General features: G+C 39.8%; 1 protein-coding gene across 1 annotated transcript; it reads right to left on the bottom strand.

Annotated features, from left to right (window-relative positions):
* Positions 1 to 2,396: 2,396 nt before the first annotated feature.
* On the bottom strand, positions 2,397 to 3,450 carry LOC123315706. The gene is made up of 2 exons (XM_044901534.1): positions 3,353 to 3,450; positions 2,397 to 2,860 (listed from the first exon to the last, which is right to left on the bottom strand). The coding sequence occupies exons 1-2, from the start codon at positions 3,438 to 3,440 to the stop codon at positions 2,433 to 2,435; spliced, it is 516 nt and encodes a 171-aa protein (XP_044757469.1). The 5' UTR covers positions 3,441 to 3,450; the 3' UTR covers positions 2,397 to 2,432.
* Between the last annotated feature and the right edge of the window lie 19,452 nt (positions 3,451 to 22,902).

Below are 22,902 nucleotides of genomic sequence, written 5' to 3'. Positions count from 1 at the left end.
GGAAAAGACGCGGAGAGCTATCCAAAGGTGTTTTGTTTTTGCAGGACAACGCCCCTGTACACAAATTTCATGTTGCCATGCAAAAAATTCATGATTTAGGGTTTGAATTACTAGAACACCCCTTTTATTTACCAGATTTGGCTCTATCCGACTATCATCTCTTTCCTCAACTGGAAAAAAGGTTTAAAAGGTTGTAAATTTTCTTCCAACGAGGAGGCAATAAAAGCTGTGAAGGTCTGGTTTGCAGATCAAGAAGAAACATTTTTTTTTAAAGGTCTAGAGGCGTTGCAGTTTCGATGTAATAAATGTATCCAATTAAGAGGAGAATATGTTGAGTAATAAAATATTTTGACATTGAAATTTTGTTTGGTTCTATAGTAGGCTAAGAATTTTTCAATATATCCTCATAAACGCATAGAAATCGAGAAGTATAAAAGGGTTATATATAATAAAATATAACTACACAGATGAAGCTCTGTTTCATTCTATCCATGGGGTTATTTTAAGTGGTATTCTCCTTCTCAGAGGTTGGTGTAAGACATATCTCAACTCCTCATCTTAATAATTTCCAAAAGGGCAGATAAATTGCTCACAGTAATCTATTCAACAAACTTTTCATGCATTTCTTTATATTAACACTAATTATAGGAATTATTGGTAGATTTTTGCCCTCAAACATTGTACACTCAAGATTATGTTCTTTAGCAATCATTGCACAAAAACTATTGATCAGTTATAATAAAATGATTCGTTTTTTACATACGCAGGGTGAATAATTCTAATTGCCCTGAATGTACTGTTCATTTCAACCTAATGTCAGCTTCTGGCCATCATGATTCAGAGAAACTGTGTGGTACGACACTGGTTCCGCATGGTTCTAACGAACTATACACAGAAATCAATGGCCCTTTTAGCACTTCCCATTCTTTGTCTGATTGAGTACAATAGACCCAAATACCCAAAATACCCGCTTAAACACCCAAATCGTGTTTTGTGGTTTCTGATATATGACATGTCGTTTTGACGATATATCTTTTGCGATCACCAACATATGGATTCGAAGACACCAGGCTTGCGTTCAGTTACCGACTTTTAGATCGTCCTTGAATGACACAATAGGACGGACTAAAGTTTTGACATCTTCTAACATACAGCTTATTGTTAAGAGCCACCCAGGTGTGACTTCGTATATATCGAGCTAGTCATGGAAATTTCCCCTATTGGAAAAAAAATTATATCGGAGAATATATGGCTAAGATCAAAGTTATACTCTTGCACAGTGGAATCCTCCAAAACATTTTGACAGATAAGATGAAACAATAAAGAACGAAAGGCATCATGTAAAATCAATTGATGTGAGAGCTGAGAAGTCAGCCAATTTCTCTCCCGCTTACACTTCGAATGCCAGCATTTTTCCAGAGAGAAACGCCTTGTCCCTGTTTCTATTTTCGAGTTTGGAACAAGTGGAAACAGGTTGAAAAGGATATTAGTTCTTTCATACGCCTGCGGTTATGCCCTGCTGTGATGTTGCGCTATCTCGTTCTTCTGGAACGATTCCATTCGTCAAGTTGTTGTAACTTCCAGGAAAAATTCATTTTTAAGGAAAGAATTCCCGAAATTACCGATTATGGACCAATTTGAGACAGAATTTTGTGTGTAGAATTCGAACACCGAAATCTTAGAGCCTAATTGACGGTTTGAAGGTTGTACCTCACAGAAACTACCGTGAATCAATGGAGTGTGGAAGAAGGTCTATTTATACGTGAATTTTTGAAATTACGTTGTACCTTTCTCGAGAAAAGTGCGCAAATTTCAATATTGTCCTTGTTCGATTTCTTTCGATGGTCGATTTCATTGTGCATTATTAACTTTTTTCAAGTGTTCTATTGAGGAAAAGTCGGAGGGCCATCAAGGTAATACCCACTAGAAAACATGAGGTTATTCTCCGTCTTCAGCTCAGCTTTGATATCAAAGATATCAAGAGATTTTTCCTCATTTTCTGTCTCGTTTTGCCCAGTTGCTCTGCACCGCTCAGTCATTTCCCTGGTTCTACGTCGGTCCTGTTTACATTGCACTTCTTTGCAAGTCGCATATGAGACAATATCCAGGGATTTTGCAATCAACTGAGATTACACAAATTATGAAAATAATAGCTGAGTTGTACGAGATACATTCGCTTGCCTCGTGGAATTGGGAAGATCTGATACTTCTATTCTGACGATGGAAGCGCTTCAATTATGAGCTACTCTGGAAATTTTTTATACAGGATGATTCATTAGGAAATGCGCATAGCAGTAAGGGTATATCCTTGCTGATTTGCTTTGTAGCCTTATTAAACTGTTAATATTTCTGATTATGCTCATTCAATGAAGATGTGATGAAAACAAAAGTCTGCATGAAATCACAAAACGAAAAATATATTTTCTCCGAATTTAACCCTGAACACCACCACTTGCACCTACATTTCCTTTAGTATCTGCGCTTGCTTCTCCCTCTGCCTTTGGCTCATCACCATCCACTACCGAATTATTTCCTGCAGACCCTTGTATCAAACTTCCAGACCCTGTGGCTCCTGGTAGCAACGGACCCACGTTGCACAAGTCGGTGGGACACACGTGGCAATTCCTAAGATTGTCTTCACCGTAGGCATAAAAGGCACCTAGGCATAAGTTTGATTTTCCGCAGCGTCTGATGTTTGAGTATTCGGTGTAGGTGTCGTTACGAACATGGTTGTAACCAACCGCTGTACAAACTTCACCCTCCTCGCATTCTTCGACCGCTGTTTTGGCGTCTGGAGTGACACAATCTTCATAGGTGGGCTTGGAGAAGAAGGAACACTTGTAGCATTTCAGGGCAAGAGCTGCAATGGAAAAGTAAGCATTTGACAATCCTTCAATTCGAAAAATAGCTAGAGAATGAAGAGTTCCATTCGAAGTGAGAGCTTTGTGTACGAAGTGTTGAAGACTCACCGTGTATACAGATTTCGAGGTAAATCTCGAGAATCCATAGATAATAGGCGACAATTTTGCCTTCTGTTTTCCCAAAATTGATTCAATCACGAACAGCCACACGAAAAGTGTTTGCGGACGAAAAGTGTATGTGGACGAAAAGTACTTGCCTTCAAAAATGGTCGACTTTTCGTTCAGAAATGTATACGTAAACGTCATTTCTTGTTTAGGTCGACGAAAAAAAAATTTCTTCTGATTTGATAGGCCACAAAAATCGCTGGTCACACAAAATTAACTATATCCCGATGTACACTTAAAACCATTCTTCCAGAGGAATTTTCTATGTAGCTTTCCGAAACTGACAAGATATTTGACGTGATTGTTTGAAGTTAAAGTATACTCACTTTGTTCGAAAAGAGCCAGCAAAAAACAGAGGAGTAAAAACTGTCTCGACATAACCCTGTCCATTTTTTTCATCATAATGGAGCTCATTATGTCAATTTGTGGTTAATATATAGTGCATTTCTTTTTGTTCGATAAGAATACAAGGTTTAATTGTTTGATAAGTATTAAATGCATAATTACCCACCTGTTAAAGTGGATTTCGGAATTTTTTGTGTAGATATCGAAAAATGGTCCAAAAATATAATTAGCCTTTAGATAAAAATGTTAACTACGCTAAACTCTTTGTTCAATATCGATGAAAGGCTGTTTCTCATTCTGTTGTAATAATTACAAATTAGCTTGTACTTCTTCCAATGTCAATTTGTTGCCACGGCCATCCAGATCACCAGATTTCTCCCCCATTGACTTTGGCAGACGTTCGTTTAGACGTACAGGTATCCTTAATGACGAAAAACTCGTTAACCTGATTAGAAGTGTTAATGAACATATAATGCAAATATGATTCTTCATGGTTTTTGTCCAACTGGTCCAGTTCTCTCAGAATACGAAAATTTCTTTGAATATTCCTTCTCTTACAGCTTATAGACGAATCAGTTTCTGTTGCATTCATAAAATTTAAAGAGACACGTGTATATGAGAGCTACCAGTCCATATTTAAATTTCTTCCTTTGGCCTCGACTAAGTTGAAATGTCACTGAATTCAAATAAGAACAAGCCGTTTAAGTTGATGGCGGATTTTCCGAGCAGATACGAACAGCACAATGGAAGAATTAATGGAGTACTTCGAGATGTAACAAGAATGTTCCTAAATGAGATCTAGAAGTTCATATCTTTATTATGAGGAACGGGTGGGCAGAAGGCAAGAAGGAGAACCTACATGAAATTATATCGCGCATTGTTATCTTTCCGAGCAGCCGCTAGTAAAATGTTCTTTGATGCTCGCAGACAGCACAAAATTGTAAATCTTCCTCTACGACATCAGATCGAGTTTTAAATTTCAATCTTGCATCTTGACATCATCATATCTCTCTCCGAAAATCAAAAGTTCCTCTAATAAGGCACGAATTGCATTGCAAGAATGAGAAGCAAATTGTATTAAAAGAAGCATAGCAAAACCTCCAACATTGTGGCTTTAAGTTGCAGTAGGGGCGCTGCAGAAATGTATTCCTATCCAATTACCGAAATGCAATAACCCAATCTAATAACGCCAATTTCTTCTGCGCATCAGAGTATATCCCCGAAATATTTATTCACCCTATAGAAGGGGGATGAACTAACCGCAATTTCAACGGGTTAGTTTATGTCTTTTCGTAACGAAATGAAAGTGATGCTATTTGAATATATGAATGTAGAATATAGACGTGTGACTCACGTGTCATTTGGGGGATATAATATAAGGGGGCGTTGATAACTCTCCTGATTAATGAGAATGATGAGGTTGTAAAGACTGGACATAAGGATTAAATATTTGGCAATTCTGCTGCATGTTAATCTCAATGCTGCCAGTCATGGTATCATACTGTAAAACAACATTTTGTTAACAATAAAGTAAAATAGAGTAGCATATTTTTCGAAACCTTTCCATATGTCTCTTGATCTGGTAAGCCTGATATAGAATGGCAGTCATATATGTATAACATACCTATTCTTACGCTCATATACTCGTACAGGAGAGCACCGTGTAATGGATATTCCAAATCCCAGTAAAGCTTCCATTCTGATGGTAGTTGGAAAAGCAGTAATGGTGCATAACGAATAAAATAATTACATTTTACAACATATGCATCCATTAGTCAACAGAGTACCTCATTTCATTCAACGTCTCCATATATGATATTACACTTAATCGAACATTCAAAGCACTATCGAGTTCAGGATAACAATAATATACAGCTGTTTCAGTGTTTCCAATCTGTGGTGGATATCATTAGTTATACATATTTCATTATATTGAGGCCGGTACCAAAATAGGACTTCTACTGGATTATGAACATAAATTCATTCAGTCATTCAGTGTTTTTATAATAAACGTTGACAGAAACAAAAAGCACAAGCAATTGAGAGGTTGCTAGGATGGTGAAGGATGTGTAAACACCTTAGAAGATATATAATTTCTTTCCTCTTACGTGTCGCAGCAATGGTCTGTAATATTCTGAGAGAAATCCAGGCTTATTCCAGAATATATGAATAAGTGAAGTGACCAAAGAATAATTCCCCATAAATTCTGCCCTGTTTCATCCGGGCAAATACTTCCTTCTAGAATCCCCAGCTCCTAATCCTCTATCTAGTATGCGGACCTCCAGATTTCCAGATCTGGAGTAAGTTATACAATTAGATATTCTTGGCGGTGCAAGAGTGCGGTACTTCAGAAACGAGATATAGGTGGATTTGCAATTTTCGAAGGAACCGAAGGGTTGTAAAGATGGCGGATTCTTCGTATTCCGACTGCATTCGGGATACAGCTACAGCTATTCCAATCTTCTCGAATTCTGACGTATGACAGTTCAGGAGGGCGCTTTAGCTCAGAGAAACCCGACATGTCTGGATCGAGTTCTATGATTGCTTTTCAATTTATGCTGCCATGAATTTCATCGTGTTTTATAATCGGGTTCGATGGAAGAGGGAAAATAATGAAATAGAAGTTTCGCTGTCATTGTAGCATATATTATTTAGTCAGATGAAGTTAAACCGAAGTTTTCCTGTGTTCATGTGAAAAATTCGAATAACCAAACAGAAATCCTTCTAGAATTGACACGCACTGACTATCGTCCCTCTCTAAACCAATTTCACGACTTTGGTCCTTCGGCCCTTCAGATTACGCACAGCTAGATTAAATCACGTTAAAGCTAATCACTTTCGATCTCCCCCTAACTTTCTTGGGAGATTCTTATGGGGAAGTCATAAATAATTTATTTGAGATAAGGCCACCCCTGTAAGACGTTTATTGAATGAAACCTATCGATTTTAGCCGCTTGTCGTATGTAGGAAGTCGAATAAAAACAATAAAATTTAGGGGAGCGATATGAGAGACGTTGTTTTCGGAAATGAGAATTATTTATGAGGACCACATAAAAACATTCAATGATTACATGATGTCAACCAGATTCAGAAGATATGATATCTTCCCAATGTTTTTTTTCTGGTTGTTCTTGTGATAATTCATCGGGGTTTCCGCAAGATATATATATAGAGGGTGAGTAAAAAGTAAAAGGCACTCTTATGAATTCTATGACCGTTCTAAATTATCCAAAAAAAATCATTTATATGATTTTTGTAGAGGGAAACTATTTGTCAACTTGTTTAATCTTTATTTTCCATCTAATTTCATCTTGTGACTGATTATACGAAACGAATTAATATTCAAATCAGATGAAGGGAAAAAAATGGGGCCCATTGACTCCAAGTGGCGTCTTTTTTCTTGGAGACGCTTCATTTACATATGAAAAAATTGCTTTCCATGATAAAATTGCGTAGATGGAAGAGAAGTTGGCAATCTCTTTGTTTATTCAGGGATCATTTATGCAGATAATTAAATTCTTGTCGGACAATTAACTCATTTTCTGGAACCGAGGGTATTTTTGGAAGTAATTAATATTTCGTCGTTCGCTAGATACTTGAACTCGAGCATTTTACAATCGTCAGAAGAAAAATAGTCCGGTTTTGACTGTGAACTTTCAGAAAATTCATCATAGAATCACCCAAAAATAATTCCATTCGTTCATTTATTTTTAAAAAATGAAGCATTTAACGAACACGACAGAAAAAACTCAAAATCTCCCCAGCCATTTTGAAAGTTCGAGTATTTCAGAAAAACCGTCAGTATCAATTTATTTCGAACGAAAACTTTGAATAGAGCGAAGTAAAGAATTCTGTCTCTATATCCCTCTCTGAATTCCTGAAGAAATTTCTTCTCTTACCTATCCGTAAATGACTAGACTAGGACATCAATTTCGATTTGTTACCTCCTCAGAATCATGACTCCCTGACATATTCCTATCCTAATTTTCTAGAACTGATTACGCGGCCTCAAAAAGTTGCATTTCCATAACTAATTATCACCATGATATGGATTAAGATTACGTGTAGAACCGCGTCCTCCTCCACTCCAACTTCAACTCCAATAAACATGCCAATGCGCTATTTTGGAGGCATTTTGTCATCAGCTGCAGCAGCAGAGGAGAGTGGACGGTGAATTCTTGAAAGTCGGATGAAGAAAATTTGTGATTTCTAATTGGCGTCACATGTCAGCTAAAAGTTTCAGCACAGAGTGTCGTGGACGGGCGAAGGAGAATCAGTGTTAGGTATATATCATATATATATATATATAATATACAAGAGATGATCCCCCACTGATGTCAAGTAAACAACAAAAATCCCCGACCACGTGGTTTGTAGGAGTTAACACAACTGCCGAGATCAGGAAGATATGATAACGAAGAGGTGTAAAAGAATAAACTGTGTGTGGAACGAAACGAGTTGAAGATCCACTCAGCGTCATCTATGAGAGTACTTCGAAACCTGCGAGTTGGCTACGCTCAGCGCCATCTGGTTTTGTATTTCAAACGGGTAACGCCATCTATTGGGGTGTGGAGAGCCATCTATAAAAATTTCCTTGAACTACATTCCAGATCATCAAATGAAGGATGCTGACATCTCTTATCAGGTAGCTCTGCCTAGAAATAACCAGCATTTCCCTGACAAGTTTCCTGAAATTTCAGGAAGAAGGAGTTAAGGAATATCCGTCATTTGTTAAGAGATGACGCCAGCTGTGTTGTGTGTGAATCGTAGATAGAGGTCTATCTACTATCTATTACCAGTAGAGTCTATCTACGGTGTGAATTGAACTCTTTTAGAGTTCAATGCACACACAACACAGCCCAATAGCCCAATAGGCCCTTTTTTCTGGTGGAGTTTTCGGTAGAAAATCTTTTCTCATAAGAATGCATATTTTTATGCCTGCCTCCTACACTTTCAGCAGTTTGATTCCTAGCGTCCCTCAATTCTCAATGTCAAAATCAGGCTCTCTAGCTTTGGTTTCTTTTTAAGCGCTCAATTTCGAAGGAGAGAATGTTTTCGTGAAACAGTGTCCAGACATTATTGAAACAACGTTTTCTTTTATACATTATACATACATACTGTATGTACATGATACATTGTGAAGCGCCTTTGCAAATTATTGTAACATCGCTAGATGCAATGGGTGGAATTTCAAAAAGAATCAAGATTTAGGAATAAAAATATTGAAATAGTTCAATTGCGTTATTCCAGTGATTGTTCACTGAGATGTCACAATCAAAATCGAAAATATCCACTGAAGGATTTTACAAAATTAGTAATGAAGGTAAGATATACTTCGTGAAATCGGTTGACTATTTGACAAAACATACACCTCTTTCATGTTATGTTCTCCTGTTACTGAAGTCTCAGAAAACCTTACGATATAGAAAGGAAAAGTGAATTTGGCTTATTATGTAATTAGCTCAATTCACTTCACTCTCAGTCAATTCACAAGAGAAAAAAAAAAGACGATTTGTTGACCAACAAAACCTCCTCAGTGTTATACCTTCCTAACAGTGCAGCCTAGCAAATGTTTGCAACAATATGACAGACAACTTTTTCCTGACTGACAGTAGTGACAACAAGATAATGGATAATGAGGAGATAACAGGGCATCGGGCATCACTTGATTGGAAGTTTCTTCAATTTAATAATGTTTTGATTAAATTTCGACAAACAATGCCATTGCACATCACGTTGGTTTGAACTAAGACTATGATCTCTTCGACTTCATGCGATCCTGGTTGAGAAGTAGCTCATTGTGTAACCACGTGCAGATAGGAGAAGGCTCTCTTTTAGTTCATGCTCATGCATGAGAATCTTTCATTCAATTTCATTAAAACATTCATATGAGCATTATGTTACAATTGCCTTGCCTTGATATGAAAAATATACGAGTGTTTTTTCATTGACAAATTACAACAGAAAATGAGAGACAGGTTCAAGATGAAGACGTGATTTTTTTTGCAGTTGTTAGTAGAAGATACAAATTATTCCTGAAACAGCCTATAGTCCTGCACAAATTAGTTCGTACGAAAAGCTCAGTAGTCATGAACTTGATCTCAATTTTTCTGCATTGACATCAACTCGAAACATTTCTGGGAACTCCCACGTTTTTGAACGAATCGTAGAACTCGTAGAACCTGAACGAACGAAAAAGTTTTACCTCGAGATTACGTGCTCAATATGCACAGATTGAGATACATGACCTACCAGGTCTGCATGAAAGGAAAGAGATGTCGCAGCATCCTTGATTCACATCTCTCGCATCCCGAAATCCATTCCGTCTCTCCTCGGGCCACGGCTCTTCATAATTTCGGTGGTTCATATCAAATAGTTCGAGTCTTTCTAGATGAGGAAGACAGACTGTGTCCATAGGACTTAATTGAGGCTGTGTCCAACGGAATTATCACGATCGACTCTGCACATAGAGATGCGGCACTCGCTATGATCTCAAAAATATGTCTACCACGTGGCTGGTAAAATTCCGCAACTCCTTTCCAACAGGATAGCATATGATCGAGGAGATCTTAGGTGGAAACTTCCAAGGGGTGAAAATTTTTAGTGACATCTAGTAGTCGATAATGAGGACAAACACTTGTGTGAAAGTTTTCTGTAATGTATTACAGTTTTCTGTAATGCATAACAGTTTTCTGTAATGTATTACAGGAAACTTTTCTAGATTCGAGGAGAGTTTTCTGCATTGAAGAAATCTGTAAGCTGCAGCATAAGTCATGAAACCTTCAGGACGATTCGGTAGATGTCACTGGCAACATTAGGATTGCAATATCGATAAACCTCGATTCATATCTCTCTATTCGTATTCTCTTTACAGATTTTTCCGAAATATAATCCGAGCCAATGTTAAGCCATCTATCGGTCGACAATGTCGAGTTTGAATGCTGTATAGATGGCGCATAGTGGAGAGCATTTTCTGGTTTGGAATTTCGTTAGCTTTCACAATCAGATGCTAGATGGAGCAAGAAGTCTCAATCGAATACAGTGATAAAAGAACCAAATCAAAAAATATCTCATTAATTGGAGCGTTAAAACGAAGAGAAATCTTCAATAATTGTAATTTATTCATGTTCAACCTTTATGTTTATCTGAAATAGAATAATTTTGAAATGAAAACATTTTTTATTGAAAAATTTCGAGACTACAACTTATTTAATTGTCCTTTGAACAAAATCAACTGTTACAAATCAAGAAATTTATCACCAGACCTCTTTTTTCATCAGATCCTGGAAAGAGTCTGGATTTTAAAGATCCAGTTTTTGACTTTTAGCTTCTTTATGTTGAATATATAGAAAATTTACGTTTGAAATTTCGAAGTCTTCATTGAAGTTGTGCATTGCATTCAACAAATGCTCAGCAAATGTAGAATTTTTGATGCCCTCAATCAATCAATTCCTGCGTCATTATATTCTTTCCTGAAATGTTTTTTTCCTCTGCAACGTCTTGAACTGGTCCGTAGTCACGTTGCTTTTAGAGAAATCGCGTGTAGTAGATGACATACCTCATCTGAATATCGTCCGTAGCCTTGGATATCGGATATCAAGCGATAAAAACCATTCGAAACAGTTGTTCCTGCCTATTAAACATAATTCCAACTGACGGTCTGACAAATAGGCATCATATTTAAGACGTTCGTTTCAAAGATGGAAAAAACCGAGCTTGGATCTCTCGTTCCTTTTCATCTCGTAGCTCTGGATGTTTCAATTAGTCATTCACGGGATTATGGAACCATAACTGTATGGCACATGGAGTATGACAGCCGTTTCGACATCAAAACTCGGTGTATTTGTCGCTCAAAGGAGGACGCCTTTTTTTTCGTTTTATTTAATCTCGGGTCGGTTTGTTTACGGTTTGCCACGTCGTATTTTATTAATAATAATCGACTAGGGAATTTGTTTACGTGATTGTGGTTATAAAACGACAACAGATGTTCGCGGCTTTCTTTGATTTATGTTTATGTTCAGGTTGAGATATGATCGGGCGATGTTAATCCAAGGGTCTACTTATTTTGGCAAAGATTCTTGATGATTACGGATAGGAAATTGAAGGTTTGACATTGTTCTTGGCAAATGATCTTTTATTGCTTGCAATGGATGTCTTCACAGCTGGCAACTTGCTGCTAATCCAAGGCCCAAATGATTTTGTTGCTCTCTAGATTGCTCCTGAAGCATGCCTTTTCTTAGTCGACATTACAGCCCTATCCAAGGAGCAGAATTGAAGGCTAAAGGCTAATATCTCCACCTGCCAATAATATTGATGTTTCGGAGACTTGGAGAGAGGTAGACAAGCTATAAAATCTGCTCCACCAACTCATTCATCAATCTATTTCGTTGAAGATGAATGTCGATCGTCATGAAAGCTCTTCATGCTCAGCATTCCGACTAATTTAACGTTTTCCTCAAGTCTTTTCCCGACAGTCTTCCATCGACTCATCGGCGGTGCTCCACCACATCCTAATATACGCAAATTCAAGCACAATCGTCTAATTCCCAGAATTAGATTACGGAAGCGTGCGTCCTGTACACCAATTCTATCCCGAACACGAGGAAACCGTAATCCCTTTGTGTCCCGATGCTTATTCGCAAAAAGCGCCCTTCCACATGTTCGTCCGACTAATTAATTGCTTTTTCTTTGACGAGCGTGCTATGGAAAAGGCGTATAAGCCGTCTTTCGGTTGTCAGTCGAATTGTCTGGGAAATTCCCTGGAGACAACGAACGCACGCGAGAAGAGCAAACGGGAGAAAAGATCGTGTTCCGTTCGAATTTGTCTGGAAACCTTTCATCTTCCGATTTTCTTATGTGTTGGTTGCTTTAACTTTTTCCACTTTCTTTCTTCATTTTCTTCCTCATCATACTACTTGTACTTGTCACATACATATTTTGAGTAGTGCACCTTATTGAATGGCAGCCAGTCAGGATATATTGATATCAGTTAGCCTAGATGAGTTCCATACAACAAAATATTGCGTTACCAAAGACAAAGAACAATAACTTAGAAGTGTCAGTGTGAAGTTTGAGGTCAAAAGAGTAAACCAGAGTTGCGCAATAAATTAGAAGAAACAAAGGTGTTTGGTTTTTGCAGGGCAACGCCCTTCCACACAAATCTCATGTTTCCATGCAAAACATTCGTGATTCAGGGTTTGAATTACTAGAACAACCCCCTTATTCACCAGATTTGGACTTACCTGGAAAAGTCATATCAAACAAGCAATCGACAAAACGAAAGCAGCGATGAATAGACTCTATCCTCTGATAGGAAGAAGAAGCCACATGTCGAAAGAGACAAAATTGAAGATAATCAAAGCCGTTGCTAGGCCTCAACTGACTTATGGATCAGTTGCCTTGGGTTTCGCGGCAAAGAGCCATATCAAAAGAATTCAGGCCACTGAAAACAAGCTGCTACGATGTGCAATAGATGCACCTTGGTTTGTCAGGAATAGATAGATTTATAAGGACCTGAAATGGGAAACCATAACGGAATTCATGAACAGAAAAGCAGAGAAATTATTCGAAAGAGCGAAAAACCATCCGAATCAAGAACTCAGGAGACTAGTGGACTACGACCCAGAGGAAGACAAAAGGAGAATGCGAATTTACCGAAGGAGACCAAGAGATCAATTAAAAAGAGATTAAAATAACAACAGAAACTTATTGAAAAATTCAATAAAGTGTTAATCCAATAGAGGATAAACACATAAATCCCAGCACGATAGTGTGCGAGAAGAAAACCGACTGAGAGATGAACGGTTTATAGGCAAATGCCCGGAACCAAAATTCAAGAAGCAGTTGAGGGTTTTTAGTGGGTCTCGAGCTCAGGAGAGTGAGAAACCCCACACTGTTCCCCCTCAGGAGATGAGGGTGGTTCGTCTGTCTTGCAGATTTTCCCCCTGCTACACAAAAAAAAAAAAAGTCACCAGATTTGGCTCCATCCGACTATCATCTCTTTCCCCAACTGAAAAAAAGGTTAAAAGGTCGTGACTTTTCTTCCAACGAGGAGGCAATAAAAGCTGTGGAGGTCTGGTTTGCAGAGCAAAAAAAAATTGTTTTTGAAAGATCTAGAGACGTTGCAGGTTCGCTGTTATAAATGTATCCAATTTAGAGGAGAGTATGTTGAGTAATAAAATATTTTGACATCGAAATTTTGTTTGGTTCTATAGCAGTCTGAGAATTTTTCAATATACCCTCGTATATTTCATAATGAAACAATCATATTTGTAGAAACAACGTGAAATACCCCCCTTGGAATTAAAAAAATAATATCCCAGCAAATGAATGCCGACAAGATTCCACGATTTAAAATTCCATGCATACATCCCCTCATCCGTGAACCGAAAATTCCCTCATTTTTTCAGCAATTATTCCTCAGGTCGGAGGATGCCGCAGATGCAGCGCTATTACGTTACTTTTTTAATCTGCCGTTTTGAGTAGAAATAAAACCCTCATTGCAGGTCGGGCAGGCCTCGGCAAATGAGATTCTTTCCATATGCATTGAAGTGGGGCAATTCACCTTAATAACAAACATTTTTGCGGGAGAAAACTCCTCGAAATGCATCCCCGCAATTTTCCATTTTGCGTCATGCCACGGCATTGGGGAATATGCAGGGCGCAATGAGACTGAGAGAACGTTCGTTTTGGTATCAAATTACGCGGTATGAACTCTCTCGTTGACACAGTAATTCCTCAGTTATGTCGCTTTTCCTAATGACCGTATGAACTTGGCGCTGAAAGAGTTCTGATGTCAAGCCGGATTTTCAGGATGGCTGAATTTAAGTCAACATTTCCACGGAAAATCCGCAATGCAGCAAGTATGAGGATTTGTAGCTTCATCGACGAACATTTTTCTTGGAATCTTGTCACTAACTTCCGATACTTTTATATGGTGTGACGAATTTTCCGCTTGTTAACAAATGCCTTCTTACTGGTTGATCTTCATTTGCAACCGTTTGATCTCGACAAGTTTTCAAGTGGCTCAATCTTTTTCGGAATTTCATGATTGCTAACTTTCGACACTTCTAGAAAAATTATGGCACAGCTAAAAGTGATCCATTTTCTGGAAGAGCAACTATTCTAGTGATAAATTTCGAAATTTCATCGACCTCAGTGAAATCGTTCGGTCTTGACCTCATCTTTTTGGAAGTTTTACGAAGAAAAAGAAGTTTGAGATGCCTGTAACTCCGAAACAATGAAATATTTCCTGCAATGATCGCTGGGTATCCTGAATACCACGAAATTCGTATTTTTCACGACTCCAACAAACATTCCAGATCCCGTTGACAAAAACGACGTCGTTAAACGTATTTTAACTTTATTATGATGTACATTTCACATCATTAATAATTTTTATGAGCGCAATTAAAACCGAAATTAATGGTCGGACATGTGGCCGCCACAAAAACTAGATTTAAATTTGGATCGTTGACAAATTGTCGGCAGTAACTACCCATTTTTTTTTCCGGCAGCCCATTCGTCGTGTTGATTTTATTGTGATCTGCTAGGATATCCATCAGATCCACTTACGCGGACGTAGGTATCTCCGATATGTACGTATTGTTAGATTTTTTCACAGATAGCGTTCGAATAAATTCTCGAGGATGTCTCAATTTGTCTCGGTCGTTAATTACAGCGAGGCATAAATTAGATACATCTTCTATTTTCGAACATGGTTAAAAATATATGTGTAATTATTCGCTTCCTTGGGCAAGGAATTTCTGGAAAGATATATACGTTTGTGCTTGCGCAACATCGGTAGCGTTCTGGAGTATTTCTTTCGCCTGGGAACTAGAACTTTCAACGCCGACATAAATGTGGCCCTGGAGCTGAACCCAACCTCAATTTTCGTCGTTTCATTCAGTAGAAATCGCCAAAAAATGTACGAGGTTATATTGAAAAATTCTTAGCCTACTATAGAGTCTTGGCCACTTTTCCAGAGATGCCAATGCAAACCATGTGTCTGACCAATTGCGGTGTAAGGTCTATGGCAGGCCTAGATTTTACCATTGTCATGATATCAAAAAATTGTATTTACAACATACCCTGTATTTGTGGTAAAACTTATACAGGTGAAACGTCCAGACCTCTAGAAATAAGAAAACGCGAACATAAAAATAATATTAAAAATAGAGAAATTAATCGATATATCAATCGTAGTTGACGAACAAAAAAAAAATCAAAATTCGACCATCAAAACCCAAGCCGGCTTATCGCAAGCCCATCTACAATCCGGCCGTGGTATTAAAACAAAGCAGACACAAACTTCCATCAGACGGGGTTGTTGATCCTGCCATCCCATCCTGTGTGTTTTAGCGGCGTGGGGGACAAGAAACATCATTAGCCTAATTCGATTATCTAGTTTGGGGCTCCGCGTCCGGGCATTGGGAGCCTTAACTGACGCGAATTGCGGTTAATGGAGATTCACTTTTTGTTTTTGTTCCCCGAACAAACGTATAACGTTCGCGACCTTTGACACAATGCGGGCAGTTTTGAATTTTTCATTGGGGGAGTAATTGAATCAGTTCCCCTTGTTTTTATCAGAGAATCGGATTCGGAGTGGTCTCTGCGTGGATGCTAATTGGATTTTCATTATGTCGCGGTGCAGTGGATAAAATGGATATCCAGGGGAATCCTGCAGGAATTGAAAATTGAGTTTCATAATGGACATTTTGTTTTGGCTCATGAATCTCCGTGAAACAGGTTGATTTTTGAGTGTAAACAGATAAGTTCTTTATCTTCCCCTTCCAATAGGACTACGTTCATTGTCTTTTGTCTTCTGTCATCCATAAAAACACAAGGAGGTCGTCTATGGTGTTAATAAAAGTGACAATATCCTTAGGAGCCTTGGACTTCATCTCATGAGTATCCAGGACTGGTTTCCCCATATGAATAGTTCGTAGGCCAGTCAGCTCTGGATACTTGCATACCATGTGTACAGTTGTTTCTGCTTCTGATCCACAGAGCCTACAAATCTCATCTGCTGACTCTCCCACGTCAGCAGTCCCACCATCACCCGAAGCTCAGCTCGTGACAGCTCCAGCAGCTTTCTGGTGTAGGTCGGTGAAATCATCACGAATTTCTTTGACTGAGTAAGTCCAGGAGTGTTTCTCCAGAGGGTTATTCTGTTGTTCAACACCCATTGTTGGACCGTATTGGTCGTTTTCAAGCCTACAGAAAGGCTCGGGTTCAGCAGGTGTTAACCTTGATGCTCTTTTTGCAAGTTCATCGGCTTTTTCATGTCCTTCAACACAACAATGACCTGGTACTCATAGTAGAGTCACTTTATTGCCTCTGGCCAGTTGCTTTATGGTATTACGGCGCTCCCATGTCAGCAGAGGTCCCAGGGATCTTAAAGTAGCTTGGCTGTCCGTGGTGATATAGATATGAGCTCTTTGTAGTTCATTTCAAGACGCTCCTGATCACATACGTAAAAAGCCAGTGTCTTGGTCTGTTGAATAGAGGGTTCACTTCCCAAGGCTGCAGAGACACTCAGTTTTGGGTTCATATACGCCAATGCCGGTGCCCCTCTCTGATTTTAATCTATCAGTAAACCATGTGGATTTCGCCATTCTCTAAGTTGTCAAGCTAGAATTTCTTACCAGACCACATCTGACCAGGACTTCAATGCTGCTCTTATGTTTGGAGCTGAGCACCCGAGTATACATTAAAATACTTGAACTTAAACCATAAAAGACTAGAGTAAATAATAAATTCATCCTTCCACTTTCGAGTATAAGCTCTAGTAATTTCAACATAAGTCTAAATAGGCGTTTTCCTTTTCTGGGTGGACAAACATGAAGAATTATGGGGTAACCCATGGAACACTAGGATTAAATCAGCCAAGTGTGCTCATCAACCACTTGGTGTTGGGATCTGAGAGAAAACCTGACGTTATCCGAATTTCTGAGGGTATTCGAACCTATTCAACGTTCTATATCAACACCCTTGTATCAAACATCTACGTCTCCATTATTATCTTCTGATATCATAACCACTAACGCTAGTAATCTAGTAAACATCGCCATTTTCCAAGAGACCACGCGACTGTTTGTATTAATACAATTCCGTATAATACCCCGGCAATTACCACTCCAAAATCTATCCCGGCAGCGACTAGAACAACGTTCCTGTTTACCAGCCAGCGCAAAACTAGAAACGCTCCATCCATAACTGGATGCAAATCCGTTAACAGTTCCATTATCTAATATACGCTTATAACGGCTAAATCAACGGTTGTTTCTATCTATCGAAGTATCCTATTTCGGTCTTACCGAAGACACGATAGAGGTGGAATTGCACCGAGCGCAACAGTTGAGGTCGTCTGAAGTAATCAGCATCCACAATGCAAGGGCTTAATGGGACCTACAAACGTCTGAAATTACTGCAACATGTAGGCGAATTTCCGGACAGCGAATCAGGCCATTCGGTTCTCCGTTCCGAGCAGGATAGTAACGGTCCTGATTGCTGAAACGAAAATATGCATATGGCATTTGAAGTCCTGCATATATGACAGTCATTCTATTCGTATAGATCGTTTTTCCACATTTTCTCAGAGATTAAATGATTTCCGGAAATTATATTCATCTTTCATGCTGTGAACTGCAAATATTTTCGCATAGCTGATGGTGGGAAGCAAAAGACGAGTTAGTTGGATAGATACTTATAGACAGTATCTGGAATGGCTTCAGGGAAATGACTTGCAATCCTTGGGAAAAGTTTTACTTTAGGGTCTGCAGACAGGTGACCCTGATTAAATTCTACAATTTCTGACAAAATCAAGCATGAATCAGTTCGGTGTGAAGGCTATTCATCACAGCGCTTATGCCTTTAAAACATCTCCAAGAAATCCTTCACTCTGTGTTTGATTCTTAAAGGATATCCCCAGTTTTATCAGGCTCCTCCAGGTCCAACCCTGCCGCTCCGTCCCCCAAACGCCACGGAGCAATAATCATATCCTACATTTAGCAATTAGCAGTTGACTTTAGCTGACACACGACTGTTTAGCGGTGGGGATTAGGGGGGAGCCGAAACCCCATTACAGTATGAAGTTCTGCTACGTCCCTAGAGTCGTTCGCTTGATCCCTTCTCGTATTGGAAGTCTTCAGTTAATCCATTGATACTCCTCTAATTTGCCGGACTTTCCCTCTGTATTAAACTGGTAATGTTCATTTGTATCCGAGCCACGTAGGCATTAACCGGTTAGTTAATAGTCCGGCTTACGAGAGTTGATGAGAGACAATGGGTTTATTATATTAGGACATTTTTAGGATGCCGTATGACCCTTGATTGGGTACCTTGGTTGGAGAGAGGATGGTTGGAGATTAAACTAGCAATGTAATGATCATGAAGCTGGATGCAAGTGTTCATTCACTCGTTTTCGAGAAATGGTGATATGGATAATACAAGCTTGCAGCTGTCAATGTAATCCTCTGCACTTCATCATGTTTCGATGGTCTGTTCGAATCCTGACATGGTTTGAATTACATCAGGGAAGGGCGAAAAAGTCCCAGAGGAGATTGATATCACGATTCGCAAAATGGGGAAAAACACTCTAAAGGATTCACTGAGAGTAGTCATGATTACACTGATGTAGAGGGCTGTGATGCAAAAGCCATTCATCATCATCATCATTGCTGTATCCCGTTGCCGGAAATGAATCTACAAAAAGACATTAAAAGGAAAAAAAAAAGAAAAAGACAAAAAAAAGTGCGAACATTCATTGCTGAATCTCGTTACTTATAATTTCATAGAGCTCCTTGAGACTGTGTGCTCTCCTGTGACTGTAGAGACCCAACCGTGACCTACAGATCCTACCACATTCCGGGCATGGATAGTCACCAACCAGATCTGGCCGTCGCTGTATCCTTCTCGAGTCTCCATTATAACTGTGTACGAAAGACCTCCACTGTGACCTGTCTAACGCTAGTTGTTCCCAGTTATGATTGGCATTAACTGATTTTAGGGATTGATGTAGTGTATCCTTAAACCGCTTATACTGGCCTCCTGGTTTCCGGGCTCCCTCAGTGAATTCACCATTTAGAGCTATTTTGGGGAGTCTTGTGTCTTGTGTCTTGCATCCTCAGAATGTGGCCGCTCCATCTGAGTCGGGCCCTCGTTACTTGAGTCTCAATTGTTGTACAACTCGCGCGTTGCAAGACTTCTTCATTCGAAACTTTGTAGAACCATCTGATGTGCATTATCTGTCTTAGATGACGTTGTTGCGTTTGTTCAAGCTGTTTAATATGTCGTCTGTAGGGCGTCCAGCTTTCGCTTCCGTAAAGAAGCGTTAGGAGGACCACTGCTTTGTAAACAGCTGTTCCATTGATCAAGATATGGGGTGTATTTTTACACCATTCTATGTTCTAGTCGCCTGAACGCTGTCCCAAAATAACGTTTTTGGACCGTATACGACATTCCGGAATCTGGAGCATTCAAGATCCGATTACTGGCCCGAAAACCGTCTCATCCACCAGATCCCAATCCCTTTGACGCCGAACCCGAACCTCCTTCAAATCCGCCCGTGCGTGGAGCCTTTAACTCGCAATTAAAGGATCATAAGAAACATCCCCGGCTATCCGATTACGAAAGGACCGGATAAGCCACTAACGACCGTATTATGTTTGTACAACCCTGTAAGGAAGCACGACGAAAAACCCAGTAAATAGCGTTCGTATGCATACACCGACCCAGCACTTATCCCTCAAAGGATATCGAATATTCTTATGCCGAATGCGCCAAACGGTCGCTCTTTGAGATTATTACTTGGGCTTGATCATTTCGTGAACGCATATGAAGATTATCCGTCGATGCGGAATCGAAAAGACCGTAATAAAAATCGGGTTTTAGGGGGGGCCGTGCGAGTATCGGGGTCTGGAAAATATAAGATTCGAACGATGGGGGTACTGGTAAACAGATGGAGAAAATTCGAGGCTCTCTTACCCGAGGCAAGTTATGGCGGAAGCCAATTCACGAACAGATTCAATAATATCGAGGATTCAGATAGCTCCGAGAGCTCGTCTCATCGCTGGAAAATCGGTGGATCTCAAGGGGTGTATGGGGGTGCAACGGACTCATTGAAGTTCAGAGAATACACGTAGTGAGATAGGAAACATGAAGGATAATGAAAACTGGCGTAAACAGCAAGAATCTGAAGAATCGAAACGAGTAATACCAATGGTTGATCAGTACTGAGCCACTCATTCGGTATATCTCTTGGAGCAGCACTTATTAAGCAGCCCTAGGGAGAAAAATGAGAACAATTATGACGAAACATCATAAACGTCACCCTAAAAGAACTAATAGAGCTGTCTCGATATCTTGGGGTAGAAGAATTGCCCAACGAAATTGAACAAGGCTGTTCCATCAGAACTTCAACCAGTAATTTGTGATCTTGGTAGTTCTATTCCAGTGAAGCTGCAACAGGATCACTCAGAAATCGTTGAACAATCTGCAAAAAATGGCATGGAAGACGTTAGTATGAGGTCAACCATGATTACGTCGACATATCTGCGTCGAACTTTTGGTTGACTTCCGAAGGGTTATTTCCCTAGAAACAGGGCTTCATCACTACCATTCAGGATCGAAGCGCTTCCAACAAGAAACGCCAAGGATACCTTGGTGGTGGAGAATAGTTGTGGTTATGCTACAGGTTTCGAATGCAGAAGTCTTTCAACGCGCGAGTTGTACAACAATTGAGACTCAAGTAACGAGGGCCCGACTCAGATGGAGCGGCCACATTCTGAGGATGCAAGACACAAGACTCCCCAAAATAACTCTGTATGGCTAATTCACAGAGGGAGCCTGGAAACCAGGAGGCCAGTTCAAGCGGTTTAAGGATATACTACATCAATCCCTAAAATCAGTTGATGCCAATCATAACTGGGAACAACTAGCGTTAGACAGATCACAGTGGAGGTCTCTGGTCCACAACTATAATGGAGACGCGAGAAGAATACAGTGGCGTCCAGATCTGGTTGGTGACTATCCATGCCCGGAGTGTGGAAGGATCTGTAGGTCACGGTTGAGTCTATTCAGTCACAGGAGGGCACACAGTCGCAAGTACCCCTAAGAAATTATAAGTCTGCTCGGACCGTTTTTTTTTGTCTGTTTGTAGATTTATTCCCGGTAACGTGATACAGCAATGAAATGATGGAATCAGGCTACACGTGGAACCATGTAAGGTAAGTAGACATAATGCTGTTCCCAAGATTTCACACCACCATTGGCAAAACAATAACATTTTCTGAGGTCAAAGAAGGCTCCTTATTACAATTACCATCAAAATTCAGGAATCCAACCAAAACCAACAGACGAAGAGCAAGAAGGACCCTATCCAGACCAGGCAAGGAGCAGCCCGATCACCACCATGAGCCCAAACAGCAGGACAGGGCACCAACAGAGCTTGATCCTTCTGATACCTGTGATGAGCGAATGTCCTTCTGGAGAAGAGTGTGGAAGCCGCAAGGCTAAAGTCGCTTCTACAAAAGAGCCACCACTGCATCTGCGATGGCTGATAGACGAATTGCCAACTAAGCAGCGAAATATTTCACGGAAACGATAAGTTGATCGAATCAAAGGAGCGTCTTCATCAACCTCTATATGTCGTTCATCATTTAATCAATTTTCGAGCTTAATATGCAATAGGGCATGCACCGAACACAACGCCAAAGTCGACTCAGCTAAACGATTGATAAATTGACACATCAGGGCCGCCTGCGACGTCTTACCAATAGGATTATAACGGGCACATCCTTACTCGTCATTTCCGGGAGGGGCGAACATAATAAATTTTGAAATAAAACGTCGATAGGGCCTGGAGACACCGTCAATCCGGTAATTCATTTTGGGGGTATTAGCGATAGCGTATAGTCAGCTAAACATCCGTCAATTGACTAAGGGTCCCACACACGCTGGAGTTTTGTTGGCAATCGACTCGTTCGAGCATTTCTCTCCAAAATAGTAAATATTGAAGACATGAATTTGGTGCGTAACTTTTTACTCACTCTGCATTTCCATCAATGAATCTGTAACTCTGTCCGAATGCCTGGATTATCATCGAGTGTCCACTTGATTACCCACCCCTCGGTTCCATCGATCAAACTGGCGTCGTTAGAAAAGGGGTGTTACGGCAATAACCAAAGTAACGTCATCGAATCTCTTCATTGTTAGGGAGGAATGACAGAGAGGATTGCACGTGTCTATCCGTCGATGTGTGGAAAAATCCATTGAAGACGTCCCGAAAGTTTTGTATTTTGGGGTTGGAAATTGCCAAGGCCCCCCGGAAACAATGGAAAAATGTGGCGTGGAAAATGTAATAGGGAGTTTTTAGGCGAGTGACTCATCGTGAACGCAATTTTATTGGTAAAAAATGAATGATGGTGTAACGACCACTTTGCCGGAAGAAAAGAAATGAATTCACAGATGAACCTCATTTTTTTCGAAGTTTCGACAAATGAAAAACTGTTTTTCTCATCCTGACTCAAGC

The sequence above is a fragment of the Coccinella septempunctata genome, chromosome 6, assembly GCF_907165205.1.
Source record: "Coccinella septempunctata chromosome 6, icCocSept1.1, whole genome shotgun sequence".
Taxonomy (NCBI): Eukaryota; Metazoa; Arthropoda; class Insecta; order Coleoptera; family Coccinellidae; genus Coccinella; species Coccinella septempunctata.
The sequence above is the reverse complement of the archived record's forward strand: the minus strand, read 5'-3'. Positions and strand labels throughout refer to the sequence as shown.

Coding starts and splice junctions, on each gene's coding strand:
- LOC123315706 (XM_044901534.1), bottom strand. CDS start 3,440: ATGAGCTCCATTATGATGAAAAAAATGGACAGGGTTATGTCGAGACAG. Junction 2,861..3,352: donor GCTGGCTCTTTTCGAACAAA/GTGAGTATACTT, acceptor TTTCCATTGCAG/CTCTTGCCCTGAAATGCTAC.